Source organism: Vanellus vanellus, assembly GCF_965231255.1.
Source record: "Vanellus vanellus genome assembly, chromosome: 23".
NCBI classification, from domain to species: domain Eukaryota; kingdom Metazoa; phylum Chordata; class Aves; order Charadriiformes; family Charadriidae; genus Vanellus; species Vanellus vanellus.
Genome location: NC_138928.1, coordinates 3,181,853 through 3,199,553, shown reverse-complemented (window position 1 = coordinate 3,199,553; position 17,701 = coordinate 3,181,853). Strand labels below are relative to the sequence as shown.

At 58.5% G+C, this 17,701-nt stretch overlaps 1 protein-coding gene across 1 annotated transcript in view; it reads right to left on the bottom strand.

Annotated features, from left to right (window-relative positions):
* GRM4 (glutamate metabotropic receptor 4) overlaps window positions 1-17,290 on the bottom strand; it is a gene marked incomplete at both ends in the record, with an annotated part of 42,636 nt that extends 25,346 nt beyond the window's left edge. Inside the window, 2 exons of the mRNA XM_082494640.1 lie at window positions 7,580-7,796; window positions 16,772-17,290. Coding sequence (XP_082350766.1) covers window positions 7,580-7,796; window positions 16,772-17,290 — 736 coding nt within the window. The remainder of the gene's footprint in view (window positions 1-7,579; window positions 7,797-16,771) is intronic.
* Between the last annotated feature and the right edge of the window lie 411 nt (window positions 17,291-17,701).

The following is a 17,701-nucleotide window of genomic DNA, read 5'->3' as shown; positions in this document are numbered from 1 at the left end:
AGCGCGATGCTGAAGTGCCCTCTTGATTGCAGGTAGATAATAAGCTTTTGCTGTCGCTAACGTACACCATCAATCAAGGAGTGCTCTGCCGGGGCTCCCCGCAGAGCCGGCGGCTGTGAAGCACCGGGTGAGCACGGGCCCCGGCTCAGCCATGCTGGGAAGAGCGACGTGTGTCCCCCCCCCTGCCACGACGTGCTCCCCGGGCAGCCCTGGGCACCCCGAGGAGGGCATCGGGCTCTGCTCAGCCCGGGCTCTGCAAGCAGCACCCGCGCACCTCCCCTGCACGCTCCCGGCCTTCCCTTCCTAACCCCAACCGTTTAAATGAGATTCCCAAGCCCAGAGTCTTAATTGGCGAGCGGCTGGCTGCTCCCCTGCCCCGGGATTCATTATTCATGTCACTTCAAAGCCTCCAGGAACCGACTCATTAGAGGAGAAGTCATTAGGGACACGGCTCCGTGGCCTCCCTCGCGGAGGCAAAGCTCCCGTGCCATCGCGTCGGTGTGCTTTGGTCTATCTAATCACGGAGCACGGGATGTCCTGCACGGGGTGAGGGTTTGCACCATCTGTCCGTCCATCCATCCACCCACCCGTCTGTCCATCCATCCTCAACACTGCAGCAACAAGTGTCTTGGCAATTTGGGGAAGGCTCCCTACATCCCATGGGTACCCGCGCACAAGCCAGGCCGGGGAGAGCGGTGTGATGGGGAAACGGCCCCGTGCCATGGCACGAGCCGAGGGAGAACGGCAGCGCCAGCCCCGGGTCCCATCACACATGGTTCTAACCCCTCCGTTGTTGTGGTGGAGCGCTGATGAGAGCAATACCCGGATTATCCGGTGCGAAGGCTGCGATATCCCACCTGTCCCAGTCCCGCTGGTGCCAAAGCGCCTCCGCTACCAGCTCAGGCGTGCTTGGGGACACCGACCTGCTTTTGTCACCCAAAACCAGCCCCGGCGCATCCCCCGGTGCGGCCAGATCTCAGCTCGTAGGCTCCTGCACTTCACTGCCAGGTGGGCATCTCGCCCCTTCCCTCCCGGGAATGCAAAGCCGGGAGCGATGGCAGCTCCCGGAGCCCCGCGGTTTTGCAGCCTGGTCCCACCTCGGGAACGGTGGGACCAGTTGGGTGCCCTGGGCTCTGCATCACGCGCCCCCATCACCGGAGGCTGCTGGCACTTGCCGCCTGCCTTGTCCCTGGAACCGGCTCAAATGCTGCTCTTCTGTGTTTTGAAATCTCATCAGACGTTGTGAATCGGAGCAATTTGCGCCTGCTTTTCAACCGCCTGCATTTGCCAGGCTAAATCAGTAATTAGTGAATTTGCAATGGGGAAAAGGAGGGGGGAAAAAAAGCAAGTCTTCAGCGCAAACTTCGGGCGAGGGTAAGATGCCAGGGAGCAGAAAATTCAAGTTTCTCACTTAGGTGAGAAAGACTGTGTCCATGGGAAGGCTCTTCTGCTAAAGACCTAATTAGGGACTGGGGCAAGTCAAGCCCCTCAGCTCCTGCAGCCCCTCCGTGGGCGAGCTGCCCCTTGGGTTGTGTCCCCTTCCCCCTCACCCTGCTCCAGCCCTGAACTGGGAAGAGGCAGGAGACTTTGGGATTTTGGGGGGAGGTTTATAGCAAGATTTTGCAGTCTTTCCCCCATCTACTGCTCTGCAAAGGGAACACCGCTCTGCAGCCAGAGGCTGGAGTTTATTCTCTGCAGCAGAGACCCCCACCCATCACATGACTCCAGGAGCAGGGGCTTGAAGTGCCAGATAAGTCCTGAAAGCAAAGGCAGCTTTTCCATTCATTTATCAGGATAATTTAGCTCATCCCTCCTAACCCAAGCCCGCATTGTGGAAAACACGCGCTCCCTCCGCTCCACCGATCCCCCCAGGGCTGCGTCCCCCCATCTCAGCCCGTCTTGGACCAGACCTCACCAGGAGCAACACGGAGCCGCCAGCGTTCGCCTGGCACGACCCAACCCGGGTCGCCAGCTCACAAACACCCCCCCCCCCCAAACGCACACCGAAAATATTTTAAAGAGCAAGATATGGACTCGGGCTGCCTCCAAAGCCCAGGTTGGGGCTCTGAGCCAGAGCCCGTCCGCCAGCCTCCACCACAACTAATAGCTCCTCTCTGTCCGGCCCCGCGCGCCTCCCGCCCCGCTTCCACCACACAAAGCGAGCGCTGTGAGTCATGAAAACAAGGAGCAGAGTGAAGAGGAGAGGGCAGCATTCTTTACAGGCAGATTTCAGCCAGCAAACCGAGCAAGCCCTGGGGCCGGAGGGAGATTTTTCCCGGCCCAGTAGCCCCAGTCCAGCTCTGGCTCCCCCCCAGTCTCAGCCTGCAGGACGCTTCGCATCCACCAGCAAACAGCTCGAGGGCAGGGAAGGATTTTAGGTGGGGAAACTGAGGCACACCTCCCTTCAGGCTGCATTGGCGTACACAGTGTTGACAGTAGCAAAAAAAAAAAAAAAAAAAAAAAAGAAGCAGTGGGGGGAAAAAAATAGGAAAATAACCCAGGAAATGTGGTCTCTGCCTCCGAGGAGCCCGCAAGAGTTTCAGGACCCAAAGAGGCGACGGCAGCAGAGCCCCAGTGACCAGACCTGCCCCATCCAGCACAAAGAGGTGCCCCATCCAGCAAGAGCTGGCGCTGATTTTTGGGCAGGGGGTGGGATGACAGAGCCCAGCACAGAAACTCAGGGGATGGGTATAACCCTGATTTTGGCCCCTGGGTGCCAAGGACCCTTCCTGAACCACGTTGTGAAAGGACCTGCTCAGAGATGCTCCGTTCGAGCCCCGTGGGGGAAAAGAGGCACCACCACCCTCAGTGTTATCGGCCAGAAAACACCAGCAGGAAAAGATTCACCCAAAAAACAGCCTTCCCACAGAGCAGGGTCTCTTCAGGCTCTCGGCATCGTGCCACAAAAAAAACCATCCAGCTCTGTGCCGGCTGCTGAATGGGAGGATTTGGCTGGGGAGCCGAGCCGCTGGCAGCCAGTAACAGCCCTCCGGTGAGCCGCGGTAATTGAGTGCTGACTGCACAAGAACGGCCGTCCTCGGGGATGAAAGGGAGCTGGACCGCCAGCCCTGCTCTGCCCTACCGCTCGTCACACCTCGCTGTCACGGGGCTGAAGGTCACTCGCTTTAACTCCTGCATTCTTTGCTGGGGGGGAAAAACTCCCTGCAAAGAGCACTGGGGGGGTATGAGGGGCAGGTACCCATCAGCATCATCCCCCCGTCCATCCCAGCTGTCCCATGGGAACGGCATCCGCAGGGCGCGGGATGGGACGATCCCCGAGGCCGGCAATTAACCAGGATTAGCAAGCTGCAGGTTTGCATCTACAACCGTGCTGTAAAGTCATATTGGATGCTCGCTTCTGCCTTTAGACTTGGGAGCGGCTTTTTGGGGGTGACATCCCGATGCATCAACCAAAAGTAATGAACCCAGTTAAAACCAGAAGAAGACAGCCATGAATGTCACATGGGGATGAACAAATGCATCACAAATATATATCAGCCTCTTAACTAAAAACATAGAAAACTCAGCGAAGGATAAAACAATAGAGGGGGGGAAATGACAGTGTAAAATTGATCCAGACACATGACTAAGGAGCCTTGCGTTTGGCTGGAAATATTACCCTCTTCACAAAAGCGAGCGCTGCACATTACGACGCATGGCATAACATGCCGCACTCACCAGCTAAATTACATAAACATAAATCTAATACTTCATCTCGGAGAGCTCGGCGACAGCAGAGATGCCAATGCACACAGAGCCGAAGGACTGCGGATGGGTCTCTCCACTGAAAGAAAGGCCACGAGTCAGCGTCACGGGGAGATGCTGTACAAGAGGAGATGGAGACGGGGACGCTGGGGACACCCCCCTGCTGGCCCTGCCTTGCACCGTGGTGCCATGGTGTAAATACAGCTGACGCCCACTGCCTTTGCAGGATGCTTTGGGGGAAGCACTTAAACCATTTAAACACAACCAAAGAAAATTCATCCTTTGCAGACACAACATCTTCTCAATGCTAGCACCCAAAAAAACCCTCACTCTCATGAATAAGGACTGCCCGGCCATTGGTGCCACCACCAGCAATCGCCAGGGGCCAACAGCATAACTGCCAGAGTAATCGCAATATCTAATGTACAACGTCCCACCCAGGGCAGTCTGTCGCGGTAGCGCAGGGTCGGCCCCGGCTGCAAAAACGACCTGTCCCCAGGGCGAGCGCCTTCTCCCCCCGCCGGCGGAGGGGGTCGGTTTGTGCCTTGAGTGGAAACGCTTCCCACTGCACCGGCGAAGGCTTTAACGGGCGGCTTTGCTAAAAATTGAAGCTGAAGGTCAAGTTCATAATGCATCAGAAAGCAAACAGCTTGAATGCTAACTGCTAACTACAGCAATGAGCATCATTGCCTGATGGAAATATAACCCGACTCCGAAGACTCAGGCTCGGCATGAAAAATGAAGCGGAGCGCTGCTCAGGAGGAGAGCGGAGAGATGCTCGCCCCGATCCCGGGGTCGGCTGGCTCTTTCCCCCCAGCATAAATACCCCGGCACGGGTAAACTACACCGCTCGACAAACTGCTGGCAAGCCCGAAGCAGAGGCCAGATCCTGAGTCAACCGACAGCCCTTTTACATCACTCGGACAGGCTGGAGGCACCTTGAAGCAGCAATAAATCACAGGACCCTTTACACCGCTGGAGGAGTGCAAACGAGACCCAGGTGTATACAAACAGGTTGGAAAAGAAGGGGAGAGATCCTTCCCCCATTCTCTCTGTGGCTCTGCACTGGTGTAAAGGCATTTGGTGTCAGCAGAGCTGTTTTTATGGGGGAAGACTGAAAGGCGAAGCAGGCACAGCCCTGCTCTTCCCTCCAGCCTTGCAATTGGCACCACAGGGGGCAAGGCTGGGGGATTTACAAATGAAAAAAAAAAGGAAAGGAAAAAAAGAAAAAAAAAGAAAAAAGCACATTCTTGGTCCAACCACGCCGTTATTCACGGCTGCGGAGCTTCCTTCCACGGGCGAAGGAAGGAGGATGACCCCCAGCACTCCCCCCCAGGGGAGATGCTTCAGGGAGCAGCTCGGAGCCCAGCCAGGCACCCAAGGGAGAGCGGCTGCCCCGGGGCCCCGCGCTCGGGCTGATACACGACGGCTCTTATAAATAAACGTATTCCTGCAGCGCGAGCAGAGAAGCAGCGTTACTGCTGATAACGCACGGGCTGCACTTACGCCGCCGTTATACCGCAATTACAGTGGAATTATGCTTTTTGATAACTAAATTATCACTAATGCACATAATCGTTGGGTTATGTGGATACACAAATTACAGGACTGCCTCAGCCCCAGATTAATACACGTGCATTTCGACTCCATGTACACTCGTTTACTCTGCAATTACACCGTCATATCATTAACCATCTGGTTAGAGGAATTTGCGGTAACCACAGGTATCTCGAAGAAGAAGTGCTCGTGCTGCAGTGGGACCACCAGTCACGACAACCGCTCCTTACTGGTGCTTAACGGAGGAGGAGCGTGGGTTCGAATCGTGGCTGCGCATCAACCCGCTCCTCCCGGCCACGCGCAGCCCGGCACCGGGACCCCCAGGGCAGCAGCAGCCATGGATGGGGTGGCAGAGCATCCTCCAGCCGTGCTTGCTGCAGGGGAAGGGCACACCAGGGCCCGGCATGGGCTAACGAAGCTGCTTATCCCAGAATTACTGTCACCTCCCTGTGTCACCCAGCTGTCCCATCAGCCCTGCCCCGGGCACCCCGCGGGGCAGGACCTGCCCACCCAAGGCGGGCAAGGAAACTCCCTTTTTGGGGTGGAAAAACTCTTGAGAGAATGCAAAAAATGCCCCTCCACCCTCACAAAAGGCTGCTTCCCCTTATTCCTCCTGTATTCAGATGAGAATCTCGTTATCTCCGCTAGCCAGATGGGGCTGCTGTTAGCATTTACAAACCCCGGCAGGGTTAGCCGTGAAGCTGCTTTGCGGAGCCATAAACCCAGCCCTTTGCTCGTGGCTGCTCTTCCACGGGACACCCCATCCCACGGGACACCCCATCCCACGGGACACCCCTTCCAGCTCCCCCAGACCTGCCGAGCCCCCCACAGCACCTTCCCACCCGCAGCCCCCTGTGTCTGTGACCCCCCGGAGCCCCTCGCCGTCCCTCCCGGCTGCGCGCAGACACATCCCCAGCTCGGCGCAGGCACCCCGGCACCGCTCACACCCACATCCCCGTCACGGGGCACACGCGCAGCACGTCCCACGCCCCGCCGTACGACAAAGCATCGCACCCGCCTACTCCGAAGCATCCCCGCGAGCTCCTCCTTGCAAAACCACAGCCCCGTGAAAATATTCTGCTTTTCAAGTTAAAATCCTGAAGAGCGGATTCCAGGTTGAATCCCCAGATGGGTTTCTCTGCATATTAAAAGCACAGCCGGTTCCCAGTGCCAGGGCGCGCGCGCGAGACAGAATTAACGCTGTTCCTATTTATAGGGCTTTGATTAGGAGCTCATCACCTAGAAGTTTTTATTCCCTTTATCCATTTATAAGGCCATAACACAGTTTGACTAGCTCCAGATCGGCTGGTGTCCCACCGATTTTGCCAGAACTTAATGTGCCATTCAGATACAGTTAAGCCAGTAATAGGCAGCAGCCTGTGCACTGCAGGGTTTTAACTGCTTCGGAAAACACTCTTTAGCTCCCGTCTCGCCCCGTGCACACGATGCTGCGGAGGCGAAGCAGTGCCGGAGCGAGGAGGGACCCCAGTGCTGCGCCGGTCCCTCTGTGGGGTGTCGGGGCGGCTCTGGGCTCACGCTAATAGCACCCACGACAGCAACACCTGGGGGTTCTCACCATCCCAGCCGCTCCTGGGATTGATGCTCGACCACCAGCGGGTACCCACGAGCTCCTCCGCCGCTCCTGCGGCTGCTAATCCCCCTAAGCGTCCCCGCGCTCCCGTCAGCAAAACGTTTTCTGGCTCCAGACAAATCCTCCCAAAGAGTTTTGCTGAGCACAGACTTTCCGCCTGTCCAAAGCCTATAGACAAGTTAAAGCACCTGCCCTCGGGGATAATTCCACTAAAATTGGGTGAAGCGCGCATTGGTGCCAACTTTATTTTCTGTTAAAACCTGGGAGTATTAGTAAAAGTCTTTTCTTCTGGAATGCGCCCAGCGCCGTGGCTCAGCCACAGAGGGAGGGGGTTAGATGGCGCGGCAGCTCCGAGCTCTCCTGGTGAGCAGGGAATGGGATCTTGAGATGCTTTCTGAAAGGAGCTGGCAGCAGTAAAGCAGCCTGTCCTGCAAAGCAGAGGGAGCTTGGGAATGTTGGTCCCGATCCTTGCTGGAGAGCTTGGATCCTTGTTGGACATCACATTGCCCTTGCAATCAGCAGGGCAGTCCCAAAACCCGCACCGCCCCAGCATCATCCCCCAAACTGTGCCATCCACCCCCGCTCATGCACTGCAACCACATCCCAGCTCAGGCCAAGAAGTCCAACCAGGCGCATCCCTCCATCCCCATCCATTGCCTTTCCTTCGCCAGCCCCAGCTGCTCCAAAGCCCACGCCGAGCTCCCACCCTGGGATAAACCCACTCACCATCCTCCCTGGACTTCTGGATGAAGGCCTCCACGCCGCTTTCACCATAGCTGCCCTCAGAGGCCAAGGTGGAGACGTAGTTCCACTTGAGGGCTTTGACGATGTCCACCATGGCTTGGGCCTGGTAGGTGTCAGACGGGACAACGCGGGAGAAGAAGTCATAGCGGCTGTTATCGCTCAGGTCCGGCGCAGTGGAGGCATAGCTGATCTGGGGGATCTGGGATGGAGGGGGGAAAGACAAAGCGTCAGGAGAAAGAGGTGATCTCCACCCCACAGCAATGCCCTCGCCTTGCCCATGCCCCCAAAGCCCTGCTCTGGAGGAGAGGGAGGCGGATATCAAGGGAGACCATGGGTCAGGTGGGAGCACGTGCCACCAGACAGACATGGAATGCTGCCCAGCACCCGGGACCGGCAACTCATGGTGGGGAGACCACAGAGTGGAGGGTGATCAGCTCTACTGGGTCTTGGCAGAAACCCAAAGGCTTTGGTCTGGTGACTTCCATCCATAATTGCGCACAGGAGACACAAAACCACCCCAACCCATGCCAAGACACACATCTCTGCACCCTCCAGTCCGGTCTGAACACCCCCACACCAGTGTCTGGGAAGGGGGGAATAAAAGCAAGCAGAAAGCGTGGAAGCGCTGCTTTACACTTCTGCCCGCGGAAGCGCCTGGCCGGGCAGAGCCCAACAGCTCGGAAGGACTCCAGGCTCTCCCCGGGAAGAACAGAAACCAGTCCTAGGGCAGAAGAACCACCAGTAAGTCCCTTCGAGGTCCACCAAGGAGCCGGGCAGCCCTGGGCTTTGCAGGGAGAGGATCAGAGCATCCCAAGCTTTCATTTCTGCATGTAACGTGCCTCCCTACCTGCCTGCTTTGCTCCCCGGGTACCAGCCCGTACGAGAGCTGTGGGTGCCTCTGGGTGCTGCCTGGGTGAAGGGGACCAGCACCACCCAAGGAAAGCAGGTACCAGCCCTTGGCCACGCAGTCTGGCTCAGCCCCTGTGGACATCGGGGCTTGGGGACCACCCGAAGCTCAGGGACACCCAGCAGGACCCCAGAAGGGTTTCCCGAGCATCGGATATCCCCGTCATGGGGGAGGCCAAAGAGAAACGCCTACTTCTGCCCTGGACAGCACTGCTAAGGCCTCCCTTTGGCTTCCTGCCCCCGGAAGGACAGAGACGACCTCAGCCCGCCAGGTCCTGTCCACCCAAGCCATAAAGAAGCCCTTTAAATTAACCAGAGCTGCCGCACCCCGCACAGTACATTAGAATGATTTAGCACTGCAGGATCACGCGATGCTTAACACTTACATAGCGCTTTACATCTCCAAAACACACCACAGATGTTAATTTATCTTAAAGATGGAAAAGGCTTATTAAATTATCGAGCCCAGGTTCCCCCCACCAGCCTGAAGCTCCCCACCAAACACATACCGAGTACCCAGACAGCCCCATCCGTCCTCCCCTCATCCCACAGCCGAGCAGGTACCTGTCCCAGCTGCAGCCCAGCACACCGTGAGGGTGGGCAGAGCCCTGCCCAAAACCTGGGCAAGGGTTGAAATTCAGCAGCGATATGATCGTGGGGGCTGGAGCGACCGGGCAGCAGCGCTGCAGAGACAGCACCACCCTACACGGAGCCGGGACAGCCCGGGGAAGGGTCCGGCCGCCCGCTGCCCTCTCGCCTTCCCGCGGATGCTGCTTTACTGCCAGGAGAGAGCAAAGGGAGGGGGAACAGCTCAGAGCATCGCCGATCCCAAACCACCCCGCGCCTTGGGGACAAGCGGGCACAGAGCAGCAATCCCCAGCTCTTAGAGGACTTTCCCCCTCTCCTGCTCCCTCTAATCCAGTTTAGGATCAATTCAGTAATCGCAGCTTGCAGGAGCACAAACACCACAGGGGACTGCAATGGATCCCAGTAACGGCCCGGGCTCAGCGGGCACCTGGGTCACGCCGGGTGCCCAAATCAGCTCAGGCCGCCTTTGGCCTCGCCCATCACCACTCCCCATTAAGCAATTAGCCAATTCCCAGCAGCAGAGACACGTGGGTGGGCTTAGAGGGCACGGGGAGAGGTTTGGGGTCTGTGGGAAGCCTAGTTCGTGTTATAAGATCAAGCCACCTTGCTGGGAGCCCGGCTGGGTAGCGGCATCCCAAGGATGGGGACACTTGTACTGGAGCCACCCCCGGACCCTCTTGGGTCTCCCAACCCTCACGACCCTCTCCATCCTCCTCCGCTCCCAGGCTGCATCTCACAATTTCTTTGTTTCTCCATTATTTTCCCTTCTTCCACTCCCCACTCGCTCTCTATTAAATGCGATACCGGTGTTAGAAACCCACAACTCCACCTGAATGCTAAAAGGCCCTTGGAAAGGAGCAGCCACCCTTCTACCTACCTGCAAAATATAAGATGGAAAAAAGGGAGAGATGGAGAAGGAGTGGGAAAGGAAGGAATCTTTCTCAAGGCACAAATAGGATTACTCTCTGTGACAATCTGCTTTGTGCTCCTTTCTGAGGGGCTGTGATCTGCTCGTTGGGTATCTGTGACCGGGAGCCGGTGCGTGAGACTCAATTAAAATTCTGCTCAGCAGGCAAAGCGCTCGTCTGGCAATCATTCATCCTGGGGAGGGAAGGGGGGGGCTGCTCCGTGCCTGCTCTCCTCGCCTCCTCCTCGCCTCCTCCTCGCCTCCCCTGCAGCAGCGCTGCCCAAAGGATGGACACGGAGGGGGCTTGGGATGGAGGCGACGCGTGCGGCATGCCCATGCGACGAGGGCACGGAATGCAGCGGTGCCCACGTCACAGGCGATTTTGCATCTCTGCCTTTCCAGAGAATCCCTTCCGAACCATTTTTTTCCCTGCAAAGCGGTTTAGTTTAAAACAGATCCCTGCCTCCTCAGCAGGGCGCTGGTGATGGAGACTTCCCGGCTATTCCCCCGTGATGGAGACTTCCCGGCTATTCCCCCCTGTGCCACCCACATCCCATCCGAGCTCACGTGGCTGGGGCACGTCTGGGTTTAACTCCCGGGCTGCCCGTCCTGCTCGAACGTCTACTGGAAAACGCAGCCTAGAAAATACCTGTTGATCTACAGGCTACGAACTGGAAGCTGCATTTTAATAAACAAACGGAAAGAGCTTTTCTCTTTCGCTCCTCTGCCTTGGATGGAAGTGAAAATAAAATACCAGTTCCCAAATGACCGTTTCATAGAGTTCTTCTGCCTTTCTCTCCCTCTGCCTTTTTGATCTCCTGGTCTACAATAGCCCAACTCCCGGCACCAGCTATTTTCTCAGATAAAAGACAAAAGTCCTTTTAGGTCCATAAAAGCAAAATGCAGGCAGGGAATTCAAAGTTCTTAGAAAGAAGAAGGATGCAGTGAGCGAGGGGAAGCTGGAAACTTAACTCAGCTGCGTATTTGGGCACCAGTGGTACCTTGCCTGCCTCATCTCCACCCTGGGATAAATACTGTGGTGGGGAGGGGAAATCAGCGGGACCAGCTCTCCTGCACCCCAAAGCTCCCTTGTCCCATCAAGAGTGGGGAATAACCCCAGGGCAGGGGGTAAAACCTCCTTCCTCCCTTTTTTTGAATCAAAAGACAGAGTCAGCATCATCCAGAAGCACCCTTAACCTGGAGAAACATCCCTCGGGGCGAGAGAGCGGCAGGAGCCGGGGTTGGGGCGGCCATCCTGCTCCCCCCCAGCCCCTGGGTCAACGGACTGGTGTGATCAACCTCAAATGCACCACAAACACACCTTGATTTCATACCCATTTCATTCATGCCAGCTTACGAGCTCGCGTGGCGCTTTCTCTACCGCCGTCAGACAGAATCCCCTCCAGATTGGGGAGAATTAGGCAAAAGCGGTGATTTCAGCGTGGCCGCAGCCGAGGTTTGCGGGGCTGCAATGCTCCAACTTGGACCATCAATCCAAACATCAGCCTGAGCAGCCAGGAGGGAAGGAGCCAAAAAACACACGGGCTGTTGCACAGCCAGAGCCGCGCGCGCCGGTCGGGAGCATCCTTACGAGAAGGGGCTCCTGCACCTACCCCCCCTCTGCTGCCAGAAACAGGGTCGGGAGCAGCTAATTCCCTAACCATAATTATTAATTTCATGCATATCTTATGCAAACCTCTGGTTCACCGACAAGATGGAATTGATTTAATTAGAATTTCCATCATCGAGCCATTTGGATGGCAGCTTTTAATTAGGGAGAGCGTAAAGCACCGCAGGGGCTGGAGGAGTGAGGGGGCTGAGCGGGGACGGTCAGACCTCGTCATCAGAGCAGAGTGAGCCAAGACAGGATCCAGCCCTCGGCATCTCCTCGGAGAGCGATAAAGATCCCGCTCCCCGCAGAGCCTGGGCTGCTCACCAGGGTCTCCGTGCCTCAGTTTCCCCAGCTGAAAATGGGAGGGGGGGAACTGCTCCTACTGCAGAGGGCAGGCAAATCGCTCGGGCATCGCAATGCACCGACGCGACGTGGAACCGATTAACAAATTCCTCCATTTCCCAGCTCCGGTGCCACCGAAAGGCAGCCGCTCTGGGGTGACACATGACAGCCGCGCTCGAGGGGACACAGCTTGGGGCAGGGAGCAACAGACTGCCCGACCTGCCCGCGCCTTTGCCGCGACCCGTTAAACCGAGCGTGTAAATCAGGCAGCTCCTACGCTGGGGCTGACGCCGGCCGGGCACGGGCTGCTCGGTCCCTTCAATAAATCTGGCTCTTGTCAAGAAATAAAGCGCCGGGAAGCGCGGCAGCTGCGGGAGGATCTCCCAGCCAAGCCCTGGCACCGGCTCACGCCGAAAGGAGATGCTCATCCCGGGGTGCTGGAGGCAGATGGAAAAGCAGCGATGAGAAAAAAAAAAAAACTTTTTCTTTATGGCTCATGGAACCGACTTCCCACGCCGGGGATAAAGCTCCAGCGGAAAACCCCAGCGCTGCCAGAGGGTGGTTTGCATCCCTTTTTCCAAAAAAAAAAAAACAGCTCCCGTCCTGGCTGAGAGCAAGGGATGGGATGCAGAGAGCCGCGAATGCCGCCCTTTGCCTTGCCGGACCTGCCATCCCCCTGCCTTCGGCCTCCCGCTCCTCCTCGCCGAGCTGTGCCGTGCCTGGGGGAACCGCGGTGGGGGGGAGCTGCCACGGGGCCGGGGCAGCCCGGGGGAACCGGGCAGCTGCAATTTGTTTTAATAAACCCAACGAAGAACAAGGAAATGAAGTGGCAGGAGCGGGTCATTAATCAGAGCGTCCCCCGGCCGATTTCCACCTTCCCGGCTTCATGAAGGTTATTTACCCACGAAGTGGGGAAGCGTAACGCCGAACGCAGCATCCCTCCCGTCCCACCGCCCCCAAAGCCTCGGGGCATCCCCCGGGGTGGGGAGCAGACACAAGCTCAGGGGGGAGCTCAGCACCGGGGGCCTGATCCAGCTCTGCACCCTCCCGGCTGCGGCAAGGCAGCCCCAGGCAGCAAAATCCTCGCGTGCCTGCAGGTGCTGAGCATCCCCGGCTCCCGCCGCGCACGCAACGGGCATCGTCCTCCATTAGGTGAATTATTCATGCTGTACAACACCCCTGCGCTAAAAAGAGCTGCTGCACTCGCTGCCACGAAGAAAACAAGTGCCTCAAAGCGTCCGGCGTGCATCAAGTCCATCCTCTCACCAGGGATGCTCCTCACCCCCGGCTGGGCTTCATAACATCCCAGTTCTTTCTGGATGGGGTTGAAAAATGCACCCCAGACCCTGACGCAGCTTTTCGGGGATCACATTTGCATGGGACAGACCTGGTTCCTTTCACACCATCCTCGCTGTGGTGGTTCAGGAGAAAGTGGGTAGAGCTGGGGCTGGAGAGCGAGCGGAAAGGGGTGGGAAGGAGCTGGAGCGTGCCAGAAAGCTCTCGCAGTGACGCCAGAGAGATGCTATCACAAGGAGCGGAGACCAGGGATTTGGGGGAAGGTTTTTCTGCAGGCAGAGCTATGAGGAGTGATGAAACCAGGTTGGACAGAGGATGCCGCATCTGCAAGTTGTTCCACTGATGTACAGCTTTAATTAGGCAGTGGCATCTAACGAAGGACGCGTTATTTATTTATGTAGCGCGGGAGCGACAAAACCCCTGGCAGGGAGGGGCAGGGTTTGCTGCTGGGGGGGGAGGGCTGGGGGGGCTCTGCAGGGGGGAGCAGGGAAAGATGCACAGGAGGGGAGTGCGGGATGGGGCGAGGGACCACAGAGGGGGACAGAGACAGGCACCGCCACCATGCATATGGTTGGAGAGATGGGGATGCTCCAACCTCCCGGGGATAAACCGGGGGGGGGGCGGCTGCTGTGACCCCCTCCCAGAGATGGCTCCGCAGCATCCGTGGGGTGGGATGTAGACCTGCTGCGACCCATCTACTGCTACTGGAGTGGGGCGAGGAGAGCCATGGGGAAGATGCAGCTCAGCAAAGTGGGGGGGGGCTCCTGCCCGCAGCCCGATGGGCGCAGGGGTGCAGGCGCTGGGGCGGGCAGCAGAGAAGCTGTTCGCTCCTCGCCTTGTCAGACTTTCTAATTGATTTTGTGCCTGTGCCGCTCGCTGGATGCGCTGCAGCCCTCCCGGAGAACCACTTCAGCGATTTAAAAAAAAAAAAAAAATCAATGGACTTATAGGGCGCTGCAAATGCCCCCACGCTTCCCCCACCACCGCCATCAGCTGCCTGCAGGGAGGGGGCACCGAGCCCCCTCCAGGGCAGCCGTCCCAGTGACTCCCCCACCATCGGGAGCAGGGGACCCCCTGTTTCAGCTCCCAGCGCTTTACACCAGCATCCCCTCACTGGGGGAACGCCGAGGGCTCCTGGCGCGGGCGCCGAGGGGAGATGTGAGCAGTACTCGCCTCGTGCCGTGGTGCCGTGGCAGGAGCCAGAGCTCCGGCAAGTGTCATTCCCCAGGGAATGGGCAAAGGCAACCGCCTGTGCAGCGGCGCCCGCGAAGGCAAACGCTTTGCTGAACCTCCGAGCGGAGTCACCCGCGCTTAAAGGTCAGCGGCGGCGTGAAATGGAAGTTGCCTTATTTTCATTTTAAGCATGTCCCTGCCATAAACCCACTATTTGAATAACAAAGAGTGGCAGCAGCTCTCAGGTCGGGGGGGGGGGGGGGGGGGGGGAAGAGCCCCCTCCCCGAGCCCCCCACCGCTGCAGGAACACGGCTGTGCCCAGTGAGGCAGGGTGAGACCCCGCATCCCATGGGAATGATGTCCCTGTGCCGGGGACCTTCGGGGAGCGCACCCACCCGCACACCCACCCCCTGGCCCACGCACAGGGATTCGCTGCTGTCTAGGAAGGGTTGAGCTGCTCCTGCATCCTCCCCTCCCGGGGGTTTGGAGGTCTCCATCCCCTGCGCTGTCATCCCCTCACTGTCACGTTGGGCTGAGATCAGCTCTGAATTTTAAAGTTGCGGGGGACACCCGGGGCTTCAGGTAGCACCAGTGCAAGACTGGGGCATGGATGCACCTGAGCTCAGTGACATCCTTCCTGCACGGGTGATGGCTGCTTTGCCCAAGGATCAAAATTGGAGAAGTGGAAAAAAAAAAATAAACAACCACCTGGAAAGGATGTAGATACCCTCCGCTCCTCCGACTGCCACTCTCCTGCCTCCTTCCCCGCTGCCTGCCTCCCTCCTCCTCTCCGAGGCAAGCATTCAATCATTTTTGTCTCAGCAAATAGCTTTTAAGTTCCTCCCGCTCCCTCTAATTTATATTATTTTAATTATTGAATAGCCCTCTCACTCGTCGCCTGGAACATTAACACGTTTTAAAAAAAAAAAAAAAAAGGGGGGGACCCAGAAAAATCAAACTCCATCAGCGATCTGTTTTTTCCGTCTTCGCTAACAGCTTCCAGCCCTCCCAGGGGGGCACCCGGCGCTCTCAGCACGCCGGGCCGGCGGAGGAAGAGGAGGAGGGAAAGAGAAAAAGGACAACGGCATCAGCCCTGCAGAAGCGAGGGGTTTCGGGGTGCTGGGAGGTGAGGCGGAGCTGGAACCCCTCTCCGGGAAGAGCACGGGGCTCCCACCGCTGCTGGGCGTGCGGAGTATTTACATTTCTCCCTGCCATTTGCTGCGGAGGGGGCTCTTGTTCAAACACTCGCTCCAGCTCAGGGACGTTGCTGCGGATAAATAAATGCACAGCGAGGGGGAAAGTAATTACAAACCCCTCGGCTTTCCTACAGCTGGCACCGGGAGCAGGAGGGAGAACCAGCCCTCATCCCACCGCAAGCCCTGAGCGCCCTGCTCCCCCCCGCACACCGGGGGCTGATGGCACGGGACAAATGTCCCCAGCCTGGCCCAGGTCCCCTGGGCTGGAGCAGAGAGCGGTCACGGCCATCCTCGCACCCGTTGGCAATAGCTGCCTCCAACGCAGCAACCCTGCGGCTCCCAGCCGTTGGGCTACGGTGTGACCGCACATTTTGGGGGTATACCCCACACCCCCTTATCGGGCCACCCCCTGTAACTGGTGTCAGGGTGGTCTATGTTGAAATGCTCAGCTGCGTGCGGGCAGGCGAGTGGAGAGCGTTAGTCTACGGGTGACAGCCGCAACGTGTCTTATATGATGGCAAAGGGTATCTCACTCCCAGGGTGCTGAGCGGGACGGCCGGGGTCCCCCCGAGCTGACCCCCCCAGGTGACACCGCTCCCGCAGATGGGCCAAGTCCCCTCAAGTACCAGCTGGGGAGGGGGGGGGACCTGCACCCCAGAAACCTTCGGGGAGCTCCCAGGGAGGCCGGACCCTCTCCAGCCTCGGAGGTTTTCAAGATCCACCACAACCGAGCCCTGAGCAACCTGCTCTGACGCCAGAGAGAGCCCCGGTGGACACGGGCGGTGGGCTGAGCCCCCCACGGTCCCTTCCAGCCTGAGTTATCCCACCTCACACCCACCCTCAGCCCACCTCCCCATCCATCCCCTGCAAGGCAACCTCCCTCCCACAGCCTCGCTGACGCCGGGAGCATCAGCATCCCCCCTCACCGCAAACCCAGGGAGAAGAGACACAAATCCTCCTGCTAAAAGTGTCGTCAGCAGAGGGGGACGGAGGAAGGCATCCCCGGGGACTCGGGGGAGGCAGGAGAAGGGTTTTAAAGACACCAGCTCCTGCCTACCCCCAGCTGTGGGGAAAGAGGCACGCGTGGAGAAACGCTGCAAAAACACCCGCGGTGGTTTCGCCGAGTGGTTATTTTTACCCTCGCCAAGCCCTACCTTGAAGAGCCGCAGGATGTTGGCCACCATGATGGAGACGGAGCTGCCCGAGGCGCCGATGACGCCGACCACCCGCTCGGGTTTGGTGATGATGGGGGGACCGCCGTTGACGCAGCGCACCTCAGTGCTGTCCTTCTCGATGAGGGCTTGCACGAAGGTCAGCGACTGCTCCAGGGCGTGCGTGTCCCGCGAGCACGTGTCCAGGATGCGGGCGCCCAGGGTGATGTTGGGGAGCAGGTCGGGGTCATTGTTGATACGGTCCAGGGCGAAGAGCATGGCCTCCAGGCGATGGATGCCCTTCTCCTTCTTCAGCTCCCCGCAGGGTTTGCCCTCCGCGCCCCGGCCGTGCACGGGGAAGAGCCCCCCGAGCGTGATGTCCCCGTCGATGCGGATGGAGTTCATGTGCGGGTAGCCCTGGCCCTTGGGCTTGGCAGCACCCCCGGGCGCCCACCCCCAGCTCCAGGCACTCAGGAGGAGGCAGAAGGAGAGACGCTCCATGCAAAAATAACCCCCGCTCATCGCCGAAGCCGTGCTGGGGCAGAGCTCGCGGCCCGAAACCTGGCGGCAGTCAGGGAGCGAGGCTGGCGCGGGCAGGCGGCATGGCTCCCGGTGCGCTCCCGCTGCCGGCACCGTCAGCGGCTCCCGCCGGTGCTGCCGGCCCCCGGGGAGCAGCGGGCAGCCGGGCTGCGGAAGGGTGTCGGGGCCTGCATGGCTACGCCAGGGACAAGAGGCGGCGGCGGAGACGTGAGCCCAAGCAAAGCTTCGGGTCCTTCTTCCGAAACCCTTGAGAGGGCGGGGTGGAACAGGAGGGAGGGGGAGAGAGAGAGACAGAAAATTAAGCAGGAGGATGAAGAGGACATCAGCTATTCTGAGCTTTCATCTGGGAGCCCAGCAGAAATTAGCACTGCAGGTTATTGTTAAAAAAGATCT